Source organism: Pelophylax lessonae, assembly GCF_965119305.1.
Source record: "Pelophylax lessonae genome assembly, chromosome: 4".
NCBI classification, from domain to species: Eukaryota; Metazoa; Chordata; class Amphibia; order Anura; family Ranidae; genus Pelophylax; species Pelophylax lessonae.
In genome coordinates, this window is record NC_138771.1 from 11,443,565 (window position 1) to 11,463,146 (window position 19,582).

At 45.8% G+C, this 19,582-nt stretch overlaps 1 protein-coding gene across 2 annotated transcripts in view; it reads left to right on the forward strand.

Annotated features, from left to right (window-relative positions):
• RASGRF1 (Ras protein specific guanine nucleotide releasing factor 1) overlaps positions 1 to 19,582 on the forward strand; it is a 224,258-nt gene that overhangs the window by 138,220 nt on the left and 66,456 nt on the right. For both annotated transcript variants that reach the window (XM_082252999.1, XM_082253000.1), the window contains exons 16-17: positions 6,137 to 6,262; positions 13,243 to 13,413. In XM_082252999.1, coding sequence (XP_082109125.1) covers positions 6,137 to 6,262; positions 13,243 to 13,413 — 297 coding nt within the window. The remainder of the gene's footprint in view (positions 1 to 6,136; positions 6,263 to 13,242; positions 13,414 to 19,582) is intronic.

The following is a 19,582-nucleotide window of genomic DNA, read 5'->3' on the forward strand; positions in this document are numbered from 1 at the left end:
GCGTTATTTTAACAGACAATTGCGCCGCTGTACCCAAATAAAATTGATGTCCTTTTTTTTCCCCACAAATAGAGCTTTCTTTTGGGGGTATTTGATCACCTGTGCGATTTTTATTTTTTTGGGCTATAAATGAAAAATGAGCGACCATTCTGAAAAAAAAAAATATATATATATTTTTTACATTCTGCTATATAAGATTCCCCAAAAAAAAAATTTAAAATCTAAATGTTTTAACATTTTAAGCCAATTTGTTTTCTGCTACATATTTTTGGTAAAAAAAAAATCGCAATAAGCGTATTTTGATGGGTTTGCGCAAAAGTTATCGCGTCTACTAACTAGGGGAAAGATTTACAGTGTATTGCGAAAGTATTCGGCCCCCTTGAACTTTTCGACCTTTTGCCACATTTCAGGCTTCAAACGTAAAGATATAAAACTGTAATTTTTTTGTGAAGAATCAACAACAAGTGGGACACAATCATGAAGTGGAATAAAATTTATTGGATATTTCAAACTTTGTTAACAAATAAAAAATTGAAAAATTGGGCGTGCAAAATCCTTCCGAAGGTGGTGACCGTTTTTCACTTGGATGAGGACATTGTTCTTCCCCTGCGGTCACATCCTAAGGAGTGTTGCTCTTCACTCCTGGGATGTGGTTTACGTGCCTTACGTGTTCTTCTGTGATGGTTAGTTATCAGAGGTCCGATTTACCTCTTGGTGCTCTCGGAAGGTCTGTGGAGGGCTTTGTCGGCCTTTTCTGCCATTTTTTCCAGTTGGATTCGGTGGACGGTTGTGTAGGCGTGTGCCATTAAGGGGCAGGAACCTCCTTTCTTTGTTACGGCACACTTTCCTGGGTGGTTAGTACCTCTTGGGCGTTCCGACGTCAGGCATCTGTTTCTCAAGTTGCATTCTGCAAACTGTTCGTATGGGCACGTGTTTACGAAGTTCTGTACAGTTGAAGTATTGGCAGCTTTGGAGGCTAGTTTTGGGCACATAGTTTTGCAGGCGGTCTTTTCTCTCTCGGGCACCCCTTGGGGTGGTTCGGCGTGTTGGCTTGTTTCTTTGGCGTTTTTTTCTTATCCAATAGTGGTTTGCCCGCACCTCATTGTGGCACTGCTTGGGGACATCTCTGTTTGTTCATGGATAAAGAAGAAGCAGCTGTGTCCATCAATAAACTCAGAGAAAGGGATTATTACAGTAACAAAATCCCATTTTTAGGGGTTCCTCTGCGGTAAAGAGGTTGAGAGCCGGTTCTAGTCTGTCCATTGTAATTGTGGGTAACGCCTGTCTGGATTCTGTATTTGGCTGTCAGTCTGTTCAATGTTTTATGCTCTCCTAAGAAACCCAATGAAAAAAAACTACAGGTATGATCCCTACTAGTAACGGCTCTCTAGCAGAGAAATGGCCGCTCCCAGAATCTTCACCTTCTCACCCTTCTTGGTGTGTAAGATGCCGTTGTCTCCCTGCTTCTGAGGAGTGTTGCTCTTCACTCCTGGGATGTGGTTTACGTGCCTCACGTGTTCTTCTGTGACGGCTAATTATCGGAGGTCTGATTTACCTCTTGGTGCTCTCGGAAGGTCTGAGGAGGGCTTTGTCGGCCTTTTCTGCCATTTTTTCCAGTTGGATTCGGTGGACGGTTGTGTAGGCGTGTGCCATTAAGGGGCAGGAACCTCCTTTCTTTGTTACGGCACACTTTCCTGGGTGGTTAGTACCTCTTGGGCGTTCCGACGTCAGGCGTCTGTTTGTCAAGTTGCAAGCAGTGACCTGGTCGTATGGGCACATTTTTGTACAGTTAAAGTATTGGCAGCTTTGGAGGCTAGTTTTGGGCACATAGTTTTGCAGGCGGTCTTTTCTCTCTCTCGGGCACCCTTTGGGGTGGTTCGGCGTGTTGGCTTGTTGCTTTGGCATTTGTTTTATCCAATAGTGGTTTGCCCACCCCTCATTGTGGCACTGCTTGGGAACATCTCTGTTTTTTCATGGATAAAGAAGAAGCAGCTGTGTCCATCAATGAACTCAGAGAAAGGGATTATTACAGTGCGTAACAAAATCCAATTTTTAGGGGTTCCTCTGCGGTAAAGAGGTTGAGAGCCGGTTCTAGTCTGTCCATTGTAATTGTGGATAACGCCTGTCAGTCTGTTCAATGTTTTATCCTCTCCTAAGGATCCCAATGAAAAAAAACTACAGGTTTGATCCCTACTAGTAACGGCTCTCTAGCAGAGAAATGGCCGCTCCCAGAATCTTCACCTTCTCACCCGTCTTGGTGTGTAAGATGCCGGTGTCTCCTTGCTTCGCCCTGTGGTTCTACCCCCTTGCTGTTACATCTTCAGAGTTGCAGTGACACCTTAAAGCGGAACTTCATTTTCCCAAACAACATTACACATTACATTTCTTCAGTTGCTTCCTGTTTTTTTTTTTTGCGTAGGCAAACGCCATACATCCCAGGAGTCTTCAGGAGGGGAGAAGAGGAGAGGAGAGGGGGGGGGTTTCTCATCTAATCCCAATCTCCTGCTGGCGTGCCTGAGCTAAGGGCAGATGGATTCCAGGAAGTAAACGGTACATGAATCATCTGCCCTAACTCAAGATGGCCGCAGCTAGAAATGCTAGGAGGGTGTTTTATCAAAGTGATTTTTCAGCAAAATAAAGCATGGAAACGTGGATGGATGGAGACATGGATGAGGGATGGATGGATGGGGGAGTGGATGAGTGAGAAACATGGATGAATGGGGGAGTGGAAGGATAGATGAAGACATGGATGGATGGGGGAGTAGAAAGATGTATGGAGACATGGATAGATGGGGGAGTGGAAGGGTGGATGGATACATGGATGGATGGGGGAGTGGAAGGGTGGATGGAGACATGGATGGATGGGGTAGTGGAAGAATGGATGGAGACATGGATGGACGGGGGAGGGGAAGGATGGATGGGGGAGTGGAAGAATGGATGGATATATGAATGGATGGGGGAGTAGAAGGATGGACGGAGACATGGATGGATTGGGGAGTGGAAGGAGTGATGGAGACATGGATGGATGGGGGAGTGGAAGGATGGATGGAGACATGGATGGATGGGGGAGGAGGAAGGATGGATGGAGACATGGAAGGAGGGATGGGGGGAGTGGAAGAATGGATGGAGACATGGATGGATGGAGGAGTGGAAGGATGGATGGAGGCATGGATGGAGGAGTGGAAGGATGGATGGGGGAGTGGAAGGATAGATGGAGACATGGTTGGGGGAGGAGGAGGGATGGAGACATGGATGGATGGGGGAGTGGAAGGATGGATGGAGACATGGATGGATGGGGGAGTGGAAGGATAGATGGAGACATGGTTAGATGGGGGAGTGGAAGGATGGATGCAGACATGGATGGATAAGGGAGGGAAAGGATAAATGGAGACATGGATGGGGAAGGTGAAGGATGAATGGGGTAGTGGAAGGATGGATGGAGACATGGATGGATGGGGGAGTGGAAGGATGGATAGAGACATGGATGGATGGGGGAGTGGAAGGATGGATGGAGACATGGATGGATGGGAGAGTGGAAGGATGGATGGAGACATGGATGGATGGGAGTGGAAGGATGGATGGGGGATTGGAAGGATGGATGGAGACATGGATGGATGGGAGAGTGGAAGGATGGATGGAGACATGGATGGATGGGAGTGGAAGGATGGATGGGGGATTGGAAGGATGGATAGAGACATGGATGGGAGAGTGGAAGGATAGATGGAGACATGGATGGATGGGAGAGTGGATGGAGTGGAAGGATGGATGGGGGATTGGAAGGCTGGATGGGAGAGTGGAAGGATGGATGGGGGAGTGGAATTTACATTGTTTTTTTTTTTAAACAATGTCACTCCCCCATCCATCTATATCCGCTTTAAGTGCCAGTTCACACTAGTACGACTTGTCAGGTGACTTGGCCAGCCTGGCAAGTCACGCACCGTCGCGGTCCATTGAGTAGTACAGGACCGGTTCTAATAGGAGCGACACAAGTCGCTCCGACTTAAGCCCCGTACACACGTACCGATGGTCGGCTTACAAATGTTCCTCTTTTCTCCCCGGGATGTCGGTGTCTGCTGAAAAGTGCAAAGACAGCACAAGGACAGCACAAGAATTTTGTCCGCCGACTGCAGAAGTGATGTCATGTAATGGTTAACTTTCCCTGTGTTTTCTATTTTCTGAGCATGCCCAGTCTTGCAAATCTGCGGTCTGTCGGCCGAATTGTGTACTGACAGGCGAACAATCGTCCGTTCTGGTGTCGGCATACAAATATTTTCATGTTTGCACGAAAGACTTTTGTCCGCGGATTGTGCGCAGACATCTGTCGGAGGCACCATACTAACACGCGTACAATCGGCAGATCCTTCGTCCACCGACGTTTGTATGCCGACGATCGGTACGTGTGTACGGGCCTTTAGAAAAAGGGTCCTGTACTACTTCGGAGCGACCTCGGAGCGACTTGCATAGACATTCATTTTATGAAGTCCGTGCAAGTCGCGGTGCACGTGACTTCACAGGTCGCCGCCGAAGTCGTGCCGCTGCAGTGTGAACCGGCACTAAGGGTTGAAACTGACCATTAAATGTTTTTGCGATATGAGGGGTCCCTATTCTGATTTTGAACAGGGGCCCGGGTACTTTTTGTTACACATCTGGATATAGGGCTCTTATTACTATTATACTACTACAGGGTTCCTATGGCTCAGGGTTGTAATTTTTTTTTTTTTAGTTGTGGCCCCAAGTGCCGGTTGTTTTTTTTTATGAAGCTTCACTTCTCAGAGGAGCTTTTACATGAAATAGGACAGAATTCACCGGGCAGCAATTATGGTACGGGAGAAATTACAATAAGACTTGTATTACTTTCCCTTATACATCAACATAGAGAATAATATCGGTTAATGCCCAGAGGAGGGTTGTAAGCACTTATGGAAAATCAGTCTGGGGTTCTAGTACTCCATTGCTGGATGGGTAACCAGTTAGTCCGGGGTTCTAGTACTCCATTGCTGGATGGGTAACCAGTTAGTCCAGGGTTCTAGTACTCCATTGCTGGATGGGTAACCAGTTAGTCCGGGGTTCTAGTACTCCATTACTGGATAGGTAACCAGTTAGTCCGGGGTTCTAGTACTCCATTGCTGGATGGGTAACCAGTTTGTTGGGGGTTCTAGTACTCCATTGCTGGATGGGTAACCAGTTAGTTGGGGGTTCTAGTACTCCATTGCTGGATGGGTAACCAGTTAGTCTGGGGTTCTAGTACTCCATTGCTGGATGGGTAACCGGTTAGTCCGGGGTTCTAGTACTCCATTGCTGGATGGGTAACCGTTTAGTCCGGTGTTCTAGTACTCCATTGCTGGATGGGTAACCAGTTAGTCCGGGGTTCTAGTACTCCGTTGCTGGATGGGTAACCAGTTAGTTGGGGTTTCTAGTACTCCATTGCTGGATGGGTAACCAGTTTATCTGGGGTTCTAGTACTCCATTGCTGGATGGGTAACCAGTTAGTCCGGGGTTCTAGTACTCCATTACTGGATAGGTAACCAGTTAGTCCGGGGTTCTAGTACTCCATTGCTGGATGGGTAACCAGTTAGTTGGGGGTTCTAGTACTCCATTACTGGATGGGTAACCAGTTAGTCCGGGGTTCTAGTACTCCATTACTGGATGGGTAACCAGTTAGTCCGGGGTTCTAGTACTCCATTGCTGGATGGGTAACCAGTTAGTCCGGGGTTCTAGTACTCCATTACTGGATGGGTAACCAGTTAGTCCGGGGTTCTAGTACTCCATTGCTGGATGGGTAACCAGTTAGTTGGGGGTTCTAGTACTCCATTGCTGGATGGGTAACCAGTTAGTCCGGGGTTCTAGTACTCCATTGCTGGATGGGTAACCAGTTAGTCCGGGGTTCTAGTACTCCATTGCTGGATGGGTAACCAGTTAGTCCGGGGTTCTAGTACTCCATTACTGGATGGGTAACCAGTTAGTCCGGGGTTCTAGTACTCCATTGCTGGATGGGTAACCAGTTAGTTGGGGGTTCTAGTACTCCATTGCTGGATGGGTAACCAGTTAGTCCGGGGTTCTAGTACTCCATTACTGGATGGGTAACCAGTTAGTCATGTTATTGTCCGGATATTGATTTCTATTTCCTGTTTTACAGACTCAGAGAGTTCCTGCCGAGCAGAATCCGACACTGAGCAGACACAAAGTGATGAAGCTGAGACTGACACATCTCCAACTCGCTCGCCAACAACGCCAATCTCTCAGCGTGGCCGCAACTCGGCTGGTGAGTAAAGCGCTTTCCCTACAGTTCTGCAACTTATTTACTCGGCACACTCTACTTATGGATAGTTTAAGGTATCGTGCACATAGGCGTATGGATTGATGTTTCAAATATGCAGTTTTCGTTTTTTTTTTTTCTAACTGAGCATAGCAAAAAAAAAATGCCTCCATTTTGTCATAAATTTTCTCATAATGTGACATGCTGCACTTAGAGTAGCGCTCTTTCTTTGTTCGTTATATTCTGTATCTAGTAGCTGCTCACTCGGGTGGGTCAGAGGGCCTCAACATGGTAGTCGTCTTTACCAAAACCCTTTAAAGGGTAACTCCACTTTCATGGAGAAAAAAAAATCAGCAAATAAAGAAAAAACAATATAGCGTATACACAAATCATATTATAATTGAATGTTCTTAACCACTTTACCATCGGAGGATTTTGCTATCTTACGTCCAGGCCACTTTTTGCGATTTGGCGCTGTGCGACTTTAACTGACAATTGCGTGGTCGCGTGACGCCGTACCCAAACAAAATTTACGTCCTTTTTTTCCCCACAAACAGAGCTTTCTTTTGGTGGTATTTGATCACCTGTGCAATTTTTACTTTTTGCGCTATAAACAAAAAAAGAGCGTTTATTTTGAAAGAATAACAATATTTTTCCCCTTTTTTTTATATGAAATCCCCCCCCCCCCCCCAAAAAAATGTAAAAATCAAAATGTTTTTAAATTTTTGGCCAATTTGTTTTCTGCTACATATGTTTGGTAAAAAAAATTCACAATAAGCGTATTTTGATTGGTTTGCGCAAAAGTTATTGCGTTTACTAACTAAGGGAAAGATTTTTGTAATTTTTGGTGTTTTTTTTTAACGCGTAATAGCGGCGATCTGCAATTTTTTTTGCGGGACTGCGACATTGCGGTGGACAGATCGGACCCCTGACTGACATTTTTGACCCTTTTGGGGGTACCAGTGACATTACTGCAGTAATCAGTGCTATACATATGCACTGTTACTGTAAAAATGACACTGGCAGGGAAGGGGTTAATTTTATTGGAGAGGGAGGGGTTAATGTATGCCTGGTGCTTACTGACGTGTGGGGGGGAGGTGACTGAGTGACACAGGGACAGATCACAGGTTGAGCTATGCTGAACACTCCGATCTGTCAGTCCCTGTCACTTAGGAGATCCGCCCGCTCTGTTTACACAAGCGGGCGGATCTCCTCACTCGATTCCCCGACGATCGGGGAAGAGCGGCGGCCACAAGGGGCGGAGTCCAGCGATGTAGGTCTACGTCGCTGGACGATAACGAGCCACATTGCTGCAGTAGCAGCAATGTGAGCAGAGTTAAAGTGGTTAAAAATGACCTTTCCTTTTCGATCTGCAGCTGTTGTAATTTTCTGAAAATACAATATGGCTGCCTGGAAGGTGTGGTCACTATACACAGAATGTATACTGACCACACCCCCAGAAACATCATTTCCTGCTTGTGTGATTGGCTCACCAATTTTCCCAGAAATCTGCACTAAGATACAAGTAATTGAGAACAGGAGGCATATATGGACTTTGATGGTACCGTACAAGACTTGATAAGACAAATTTTATAAATAAAAATGATCAAATTTTATTCATAATGTGTGTGTGTGTGTGTGCGTATAGATATACAGTATATATAGATACAGTATATATATATATATATATATATATATATATATATATATATCTCTAAGCATATCAACATCAAAGACATACATGTAGCCCCCTCCTACATAGGTGCTAGTGAGGACATGGCTCGGTTTGGCAGGGGGTGAGTGTAGTACCCTCCTAGGTAGGTGATAGTGAGAAAGTATAGTTTTGAGCTCTGTCTGCTTACCAGAGCGGCTGGAGGTAAATCTATATTGTTCGCTGCCTACCATCTGTTAGTGAGTTCTGCTCATTGTGTTCAGTATGCAATTTATTCAGTCTGCAGAGTGTTTCACGCTGGTCCAATAGGGAGGCATGTTGGACAGTGGGAGAAAACCTGACGAATGGGTGCATAGGATTTGATACAGTCTTGATGATTGGCAGGGGTGGGTCGCCTTGGTGCATGCTGGGATACTGTATAAAAGCCAGGAGCACGTGTGCTTGGGGTCTTTTGTTGGAGAGCGGAGTCCCGGAGGGAGGGGGCGATTGCCTCCTCTCTGTAGAGGTGCCATGCGGATGCAGGAGGTCGTCTTGAGGGCCAGAGGAGCGGTTGAGAGGAGCTGAACCCAGAGATCCAGGGAAGCTTACTGAGAGGGGAGGCACTGGAGACCCTGTGGCTGCAGTATCGTGAGTACAGGGGCTCGTGTCAAGGGGCCTGACCTGATGGTGGTCACCCCCTGCTCATAGGATAGTCAATGGACGGGTGTCAGCAGAGAGAGAGGATACTAGGGAGAGTGTTCTGAAGATAAGACATTATTCACCAAGTCATCTTGAAGGAAACAAGAGGCTTAATCCTTTATTAATCCAAAGTGGCAGGATGAATTACCAGCCTGGCTGTTCCATACCTGAAAGTGAAGTAGAGAAGATAGAAGTCCTCAAATACTGTGAATAGTTAAATCGGAGTATCTTACTATTTCCTTCTCCTAATCCCCATTATAAAATAAACATCAAAACAACCAAATACCCCTGGACTGATTATTGAAGTGTGAGCCAATAAGAATCAAGAAATTGCATTTGCTTAAAACTGTGTGCTGGTAATCGGGGGGGGGGGGGGACCCGTAGAGTGAATATCTGGCAGACCTTGTGGGGGCAGTGCTACATACACAAAAAACAATGTCATTCTCTTGTATAGGTATACTCTAATCACTAATCCCACAGGGCAATGAATCAAGTATAAGTAGCGCAGACAGTACAAAATTGTGCGTCTCTTGTTCTCACTCTTTGTTTCACCATATGCTTGCTGGACGGCTGGTGCATTGTGAGAACAAGAGACGCACACCACTAAAGGAGGCATTAAAATCCGCAGCGGAAGCCGATCGCAGGAGAGGTTTTACACACAAGTTTGTTTGCCTATCCTATGAGAGTAGGAGGGCCAATCTTTTTGGTGAGTTGCCATTTCCCCTGCATGTTCACAACGGTGGAGGTATAGTTAAAGGGTGATCCTGACTCACAGTGGTGACCGCTCCTTGGTGTGGTGGACTATTGCTGGATACTGATACCCTATTGAACCCTGTTTATGGATCCAGGGATGGACGTTTGATTGAAAGCATTGATTATCCAATTGTGTGAATATTTCATGGACTTTGTTTTCTTGATGATGCACAATTTTGTACTGTCTGCGCTACTTATACTTGATTCATTGCCCTGTGGGATTAGTGATTAGAGTATACCTATACATATTGCTTTTCTTTAGGTAGCTGCAACAGTGTCTGTCTTGAAGACGCATCTGTTCATGTGCCTTGTGCGCAGGGGATATATCTTATCATTTTCAGAGGGCGCATATAGTGATATTTTATATACAATTAAATGTCATTCTCTTATTGCTCTATAAAAAGTAATCATTTAGAGATGGGGATGACCTCAAAAGATGTCATATCTAGATTATATCACAAAGACCATCTGGATTGTCGTGCTCAACATGTTTCGCAGGAAAATTGCGGCTTCTTCAGCTTACATCATCAAGTGGAGCAAAGATCCATACTCAATACTGAAAAACAGTGATCAAAGATTAAAACTGCTTTATTGATTACTTTTTATAGAGCAAAAAGAAAATATATATATATATATATATATATATATATATATAATGTGTGTGTGTGTGTGTGTGTGTGTGTATATATATATATATATATATATATATATATATGTGTGTGTGTGTGTGTGTGTGTGTGTGTGTGTATATATATATATATATAATATATGTGTGTGTATGTATGTATATATGTATGTATGTGTGTGTGTATATATATATATATATATATATATATATATATGTATGTGTGTGTATATATATATATATATATATATATGTATGTGTGTGTGTGTATATATACATAGATTATGAATACATTTTGATAATTTTTAATGATATAATTTGTCTTATCAAGTCTTTTACGGTACCATCAAAGTCTATATATACCTCACCAAAATTTTCCCATTCTCAACGATTCTAGGACGTAGGTACTTTTTCATGATTCATGTAATTGACACCCTTTTTCCACTAAGATACAAGTCAGATTTCTGCATCCCCTGCATCAAAAATCTCATTTTTGGTGAGATACTCTCAATAGGAACACGTCTAAAGGGATGCAGCCCCAGCAGCTTTCCTCATTAGAGCCCTGCAGGTGCCACAGCTGATAATTATGAAACCACTCCCATTAGACCCACTCAGCACAGAGGAACAAACAAGAATTTCTTCAGAATAACAAAAGTTAGGAATCTGCAACAAAGTTTGTTAAAATCCCTGCAATGTACAGAGATCACCCAGAGGGGAATGTTTTTTTTTTCAAAATAAGTGGAGTTACGCTTTAAATCCTTTGAAGGGTGTTCTGCAGAGGACCAGGCAGCTCTTTAGACCCCCTTTCAGAGTCTGCTGAATGCTGTGACCAGGAGAGGCAGAGACAAGGTGGTGTTGCTGCTGCACAGAGAGGTGCAGGATCGGAAGGAGGAGTTCTGCCCTTCTCTCTGCTGCGGACTGCTGAGAAGGGGGGGGAGGTGGGCAAAGACGAGCCTTTCTGAAGCTTCACAGAGGAGTGCAGGATCTGGCAAAGCAGTTCAGTCCTCTCTGCTGCCAACTACAGAGACAAGGTGGGGGCAGAGACAAGGGGGGTGCCCCAGCTGCAGGAGAGATGCGAGGGCCACATGAAATGGCCTGGGGGGGCCACATTTGGTCGCGGGCCTTGTGTTTGACACCTGTGATATATAAAATAGAAAGGGGGGGGGGGGGGAACGGTCGTGAATGAGCAGAATGGTGTGCACGGCTTCCGGCCTAACACTACACAATGAAACCAGCGTGTAGATCCATGAACGCTGCTCTGATCAAATTCGTGCATGTATTCCCGCCTCTACTACTGTAATGAATCCCATTCAGCAAAGCTCAGAGGACAATGCCTAATAGGATTATACAACTGTTCCCATAGACGGGAGGCTATCTGCAGGGAAAGAGCCATGCTGTTTCCACTATGGTGATCAGGCACAGTAGAAAGACATGAGCGTGTATCCCTTCATAAAGGCAGATAGATATCAAAACGATACTGACTCCGCACCGCAATACACATACTGTAGATCTCTACCGGCAAACAGACCAACGCATGGAGTGTTCACCGGCAGAGATGTCTATGTAGAGCGAACGCATCTACACATCTAAGGGAAGGTTTGCATTGCCAGTAGTCTTTTTTTTTCAATGCCAGTTCGCCCGTACACGATCTAATGAGCGTATTGCAGGCAAACCAACAACAGGAGCCATAATGACAATCTAAATCAAACACAGCCTGAAAAATGTCCACACTAATCCTAATAAAATTTCCACAACACTAGTAATGGTGGTGATCAGTGATTTTTAGCAGGACTGTGACATTGTGGCGGACAGATCGGACCCCTAACTGACACTTTTTTGGGGACCAGTGACATTATTACAGTGATCAGTGCTAAAAATGTGCACTGTTACTATACTAATGATATTGGCAGGGAAGGGGTTAACATCAGGGGCGATCAAAGGGTTAAAGGTGTCCCTAGGGGATGCTTGCTAACTGTGTGGGGGAAGACCGAGATCTGTGTTCCTGCTTCGCAGGAACACAAGATCTCTATCTTCTCCCTTGGCAGAACGGTGATCTGCCTTGTTTATATTTCTCTCAGAAACGGCCGTGGGTGGCTGACGGACATCGGATCCGCCAGACCCGCTGATTGGCTTCCCCCCTGTCCAGTCAGCGTGCGATCGCGCCTCCAGCGGCGTGCTCGCACTACCTAGTGGTGATTGCATGAAATGACGTACAGGTACGTGATTTTACGCAATAGAGCCACTTTGCCGCAGTAGATGTAAGTTAGGCAGTCAGCAAGTGGTTAGGGGGGGGAAAGAAAAAAAGTGAGGAAAAAATACACAGGAACACATAAATGCATCAAAAATGCACTGGAATGCATCAAAAACGTGCATGCAGAAACGCAACCAGACTGCGTTTCTACCGTGTTTCCCCAAAAATAAGCCCGGGTCTTATATTAATTTTGGCACCAAAAGACACAGTAGGGCTTATTTTCGGGGTAGGTCTTAGCTGTAATGTTCTGTCCCTCTCTGCCCTCCCTGCCTGCCAGAAATCCTATGTAAACCTAGTTTAGTGTATATAAAATCCTAGGATGCACTTTACTAGTGTTTTATATACTGTCCAGTGAGTGTTTTTGTAATACAATTGTGTGAAATACCTTCATTACGGTACATCGCTGCTCTGTGCTCAGCTAATCTCCTGTCTTTCTCCTCTCATAGCTGTCAGAGATGGATCTCAGCCCCTCCCCTCTGCAGTGTACACAGAAGAGCCGGGTAGATTAGATTAGAATAGGTTTAGCTGATTTGCCGCTCTGCTGTCCTCTTTTTCCCTGGCCGACAGCTGGGGGTTACGGAAGCGCCGATGTACCGAAGGTATTTCCCACAATTCTAATCGAACACTCGGCGCTTCTGTGTACACTGTAGAGGGGAGGGGCTGAGATCCCCCTCTGATAGCTATGAGAGGAGAAAGACAGCAGGGAATCAGCTGAGAGCAGAGCGGCGATGTAAGGAAGGTATTTCACAGTATTGTATTACAAAAACACACTGGACATTATTTAAAACGCTAATAAAGTGCATCCTAGGATTTTTCATACACTAAACTAGGGCTTATTTTCAGGGTAGGGCTTATATTGCAGCCCTCCCCGAAAATAACACTAGGTCTTATTTCAGGGTAGGTCTTACTTTCAGGGAAACACGGTATGGTGTGAACCAGCCCCTAATCTGCAGTTACATTATGTGAATATTGAACATATTGCGCTTACATTACAAATTTTATTACAGACTTTACACTCTTCTCTTATAATAACGGCATTGTGATGACTTCCTGCCGAGAGCACGACAGTAGCCGCAGCAACTTATCAGCAGCCTCTGCCTTTGCCATAGCAACAGCCGGAGCTAACGAGGGTACTCCCACCAAGGAGACGTACAGACGGATGTCTTTAGCAACAGCAGGTAGGAACAAACAGACATTTTCAGGAGGCGCAGTGAGTCACAATGTCCAGTTTGTTATGTCGCACATTCACTGTCATGGCATTCTAGAATCAGAGCATCCATAAGTCGTTAACGTACGTCTCAGGTGTGCAGTGGTAAGAGTACCGGAGTATGGAATCTACATGGATAGGTGAACCTGGCAAGGACCTCTAAGAAAAGGGTATATAGGTGGGGATTCTTGTTTAAGGCGGAATTCTGCCCCCGCCCCCCTCCAAAAATTAAAACTCAGCAGCTACACATACTGTAGCTGCTGACTTTTAATATTAGGACACTTACCTGTCCTGAAATCCAGCGATGCCGGCACCGCAGCCGATGCTTCCATCGGCTATCAGATACTACTGCCGCCATTGCAGGTAAGGGAACCCGGCAGTGAAGCCTTGCAGTTTCACAGGCTGGGTTCCTACTGCGCATGCGTGAATCGTGCTGCGCTCGGTTACTGGCCTGGAAGCAGAGGGGGGAGGAGGAGGGTGCCGAACTTCCGACAGAGGTGTGGACAGGGTACCTGTCAAAAACAGGTACCCGCTCCCCCCTCCCCTCCGAAAGGGGCCAAATGTGGCACCGGAGGGGGGCAGGAGACAGATAAGTGAAAGTTCTACGTTTGAGTGGAACTCCGCTTTAATGTGGTTGGAATTGGTTTGGTGGAAATAGGATAGGGCTCAGAGAAGAGGGAAGTGGGGGCAGTAAAATGGGAATGGAAAGAAAAGGAAGGGTTGACTTGGCAGAGGAGTGTCTTCAAGAAAAGGAAAGTAGGGGCAGTAAAAATGAATAGGAAGAGAAGGAAGGGTAGACTGGACGGGGGGTGGCTGAGACAAGACGAAAGTGGGGGGGCAGTAAAGGGTAGACTGGGCAGGGGATTGGCTTAGAGAAGAAGAAAAGTGGTGGCAGTAAAAAAGGAATGGGAAGGATAGACTGGGCAGGGGAGTGGCTCAGAGAAGAGGAAAATGGGGGCTGTAAAAAAGGAATGGCAAGGGTAGACTGGGCGGAGGAGTGGCTCAGAGAAGAGTAAAGTGGGGGCAGTGAAATAGGAAGGGTAAACTGGGCAAGGGAGTGGATCAGAGAAGAGGAAAGTGGGGGCAGTAAAGAAGGAATGGGAAGGGTAGACTGGGCAGGGGAGTGCCTTAGAGAAGAGGAAAGTGGTGGCAGTAAAAAAAGGTATGGGAAGGGTAGGCTGGGCAGAGGAGTGGCTCAGAGAAGAGTAAAGTGGTGGCAGTAAAAAAGGAATGGGAAGGGTAGACTGGGCAGGGGAGTGGCTCAGAGAAGAGGAAAGTGGTGGCAGTAAAAAAGGAATGAGAAGGGTAGACGGGGCAGGGGAGCAGTGTTAATTTTGGCAGCAAATTTCAATTTAGTTTTAGTCTTAGTCTTAGGACTAAAATGGCATTTTAGTTTTAGTCCTATTTTAGTCTTCTGCAAATGTTTTCGTTTTAGTCGTATTTAGTCGACTAAAACGCCCTACATTTTAGTCGACTAAAACTAATTTTAGTCATCTATAATCAAATGGGTGTAGTTCAATTGTAATTTGTAATGCATTATTTAAGCATTTCTCTACAATTTCCAAACTCATTATATACTACTGCTGGTCCTGGAGTGAAAAATCTAATATGTTATTATTTATGCTTTGAGCATGCACCAGTGTTAATTTTTGGCAGCAAATTTCGATTTAGTTTTAGTTATAGTCTTTTGACTAAAATGCCATTTTAGTTTTAGTCGTATTTTAGTCTTAAGACTAAAATGCCATTTTAGTTTTAGTCGTATTTTAGTCATCTGAATTGTGTTAGTCGACGAAAACGTTTTAGTTGGTTTTAGTCGACGAAATTAACACTGCAGGGGAGTGGCTCAGAGAAGAGGAAAGTAGTGGCAGTAAAAAAGGAATGGGAAGGGTAGACTGGGCAGGGGAGTGGCTCAGAGAAGAGGAAAGTGGGGGCAGTAAAATAGGAAGGGTAGAATGGGCAGGGGAGTGGCCCAGAGAAGAGGAAAGTAGTGCAAATAAAAAAGGAATGGGAAGGGTAGACTGAGCAGGGGAGTGGCTCAGAGAAAAGGAAAGTGGTGGCAGTAAAAAAGGAATGGGAAGGGTAAACTGGGCAGGGGAGTGGCTCAGAGAAGAGGAAAGGGAGGGCAGTAGAGAGGGAATAGGAAGGAAGGGTAGACTGGGCAGGAGACTGGCTCAGGTCCCCGCCCCCGAAGGACTTTTATGGAAATGATAAAAAAAACAATCCAGTAAAACTGTTTTTATGGAATTTCTCTAAAGAGAGAATGTTAGGTCCTCCATGGCCTTAAAAAGGTTCTAAAGCAGGGGGCCTCAAACTTTTTAAACAGGGGGCCAGTTCATGGTCCCTCATACACTGTTGAGGGCCAGACTATAGTTTGAAAATAAATATGAACGAAATTCCAATGCGCATATTTTATATGTAGTGCACAAAAAATCAGGAAAAACAATACAATATTTATTGTTTTATTTATATATATATATATATATATATATATATATATATATATAACCACAGCGCGCCCCCTTTCAATGCCAGAGTGACCACAGCGTGCCCCCTTTCAATGCCAGAGTGACCACAGCGTGCCCCCTTTCAATGCCAGAGTGACCACAGCGTGCCCCTTTTCAATTCCAGAGTGACCACAGCGTGCCCCTTTTCAATTCCAGAGTGACCACAGCGTGCCCCTTTTCAATTCCAGAGTGACCACAGCGTGCCCCTTTTCAATTCCAGAGTGACCACAGCGTGCCCCTTTTCAATTATAGAGTGACCACAGCGTGCCCCTTTTCAATTACAGAGTGAGCACAGCGTGCCCCCTTTCAACTCCAGAGTGACCACAGCGTGCCTCCTTTCAATTCCAGAGTGACCACAGCGTGCCCCCTTTCAATTCCAGAGTGACCACAGCGTGCCCCCTTTCAATGCCAGAGTGACCACAGCGTGCACCCTTTCAATTCCAGAGTGACCACAGCGTGCTCCCTTTCAATGCCAGAGTGACCACAGCGTGCCCCCTTTCAATGCCAGAGTGAGCACAGCGTGCCCCCTTTCAACTCCAGAGTGACCACAGCGTGCCCCCTTTCAATGCCAGAGTGACCACAGCGTGCCCCCTTTCAATTCCAGAGTGACCACAGCGTGCCCCCTTTCAATGCCAGAGTGACCACAGCGTGCCCCCTTTCAATGCCAGAGTGACCACAGCGTGCCCCCTTTCAATGCCAGAGTGACCAGCGTGCAGAGACCAGTGCACTTACCTGCAGCAGCTGGGTCTCCTCGAGTCCTCCCGCCTCCTCCTCGGCCAATGGCATGGGTTTGCCTTTTGGCCAATCAGGAAGCAATTGTCATTTCAATATCATTCGCTATTGTCACACAAATGGGTGGGCTAGGGCGCAGTGCTCTGCGCCCCAGGTCTACCCTTTTCTGAAGCATATTAGAGCTTCAGTGACTGACAGGTAGTCAGCCCTGTGCCGATCCCGGCCGGTGGGCCAGGTTCAGGACCCTGGCGGGCCGCAGTCTGAGGACCCCTGTTCTAAAGGCTGAAGGTTTCTTACCTTCATGCATTTTATGCATGAAGATAAAAAACCTTTAGTTTTTGGCTCTCCCAACAGCCCCTCTAATACTTACCTGATCCTGATCCAGCAATGTGCACAAGAAAAGCGGCTCTCCCGGGTCTCTCCCTCCCCATTGGCCTGGATGCTGTTGTCAATCTCAGCCAGTGAGGAGGGGGCAGGGCCGAGTGCACAGTCTATTTTCCTTTAATAACTCAGCCCATATGTGACACATTGGCCAGCATTGGGTTGTCACAGGGCTGGGGGTCAAACACTAGCACTTCTCTACTATCTCTCTGTATTGTGCATACAGTACATGTTCCATTTTGTTGGAGAATGTCTATAGCATGGGTTCCTATACTCACAGAGACGCAGAAAAGATACATGTCACTTCTGTCTATTGGATCGCAAAGTAAACTGCTGTGGGTCTCGGTGAGAATAGACTGATGTCTCCCCAATACATTGTTATTGGTCTGTGGTCAACCTTTCAGAATTTACACCAGAGCTGTGAGATCCAGCAAGAAGGATCCTGCAGAGAAAAGGGGGCAGCAGCATGTTAAGGATCTTGTGATTCCTCTATGCCAGGGATCCTCAAACTATGGCCCTCCAGCTGTTGCGGAACTACACATCCCATGAGGCATTGTAAAACTCTGACATTCACAGACATGACTAGGCATGATGGGAATTGTGGTTCCTGAACAACTGGAGGGCCATAGTTTGAAGACCCCTGCTCTATGCATTCCTACACCTCCACCCCTCAAATTTATTTAGAACCAGAATTACCCACATGTCGATGGATGAACAAATTGTTTGGCCCTTCTTTATGGTGTCTGGTACCCCAAGGCATCAGCAAGAGTGCTGTACCCCTTGCCTGGAAGTAGTGGAATTGGGACCCAACAAGGTTCATCAGACTTGATCCTACAGTTTGTCCTTTAATATTATTTTGATGCATAACAATAAAGTATTTCTTTAATTTACTCCATATAAAAAGTGTATGGTCTTTGTGACGGGACTCACTTTAGTTGGGGGGGGGGCGTGGAACACAGCTTACCTTAGAGAGGTTGGGAAATCCCTCTGTCAGCCCCTAGGCTGTAAGTCACCCTGTGTCTATTAGGGGCACGGGGTGACCGAGAATATGATAGGCAATTACTTAATGGACACTGAGAATAAGGTTTGGATTATTCAAATGGGACAGTAATATTTATGAACAATATATCTCAAGGAATACCTTGTTTCCCTGAAAATAAGCCCTACCCCAAAAATAAGACCAAGCGTGATTTTCCGGGATGACTGCAATTTAACCACTTGCCGACTGCCTAACGCCGATCTACGTCGGCAGTCAGCCCCTCACAGGCAAAGTGGCGCGCTCCCGCTCCCGCGTGGTCACGTACCCCCCCCCCCCCCCCCCCCCCCCCCGCGCGTGTGACTGGCGGACCCGATGTCCGCCGGTCACTCGGCGATCGGCGGGGGAGAGGGAGAATGTCAGGCAGCTTGTGTAAACAAGCCACCTGTCATTCTCCTTGCTGTTAAGACACTGATCACTCGGATCTAGTATGTAGATCCGTTGATCAGTGTCCTTACAGCTGAAGCCACAGCCAATCACAGTAGAAAGCACGCCCCTAGGGATACACACAGCCCCTCCCTCCCAAATAAAGTTAACCCCTTCACTACCAGTGTATTTTTACAGTAACAGTGCATATATATAGCACTGATTACTGTAGAAATGTCACTGGTAACCCCAAAAGTGTCAAAAATGTCAGTCAAGGGTCCGATCTGTCCGCCCCAATGTCGCAGTACCGCAAAAAAAAATCGCAGATCGCCGCCATTACACGTTAAAAAAAAAACAACAAAAATGACAAAAATCTTTCCCTTTGTTAGTAAACGCGATAACTTTTGCGCAAACCAATCAAAATACGCTTTTTGCGATTTTTTTTTTACCAAACATAGGTAGCATAAAACAAATTGGCCGAAAAAGTTAAAAAATTTTGATTTTTACATTTTTTTGGGTAATATCATATAAAAAAATGTGAAAAATATTGCTATTTTTGCAAAATTGACGCTCTTTTTTTGTTTATAGCGCGTGATCAAAAAATCGCACAGGTGATCAAATACCACCAAAAGAAAGCTCTGTTTGTGGGAAAAAAAGGACGCCAAATTCGTTTAGGTACAGCGTCGCACGACCGCGCAATTGTCCGTTAAAGTCACGCAGTGCCGAATCGCAAAATTCCCCCCTGGCCGGAATGGGGGTAAAATCTTCCGGGGCTTAAGTGGTTAAGCACTACCCCGAAAATAAGCCCTAGTAAAATCCTTGTAAAAACATGTAATCAGTTTTGTAAAAAGGTTATATAATGAGCAGCGTGTCTCCTTTTGTAACTTTTTTTGTGGAAAATACCTTATTTACAGCGCCGCTGGATGCTCACGTGACCCGCCGACATCTTGTCCTCTCTTCCTGGCTGACGTCAGTGGCTCCTCCCTCTGCAGTGCTTAAAGTGGGGCTGACATCAGGGGGGAACTCAGCCTCTCCCTCTGCAGTATTCGGAGAGGGAAAGTAGAGCTCCGGAGGGTCACGTGAGCGTCCAACTTTTATTGTGGAAAATACCTTATTTACAG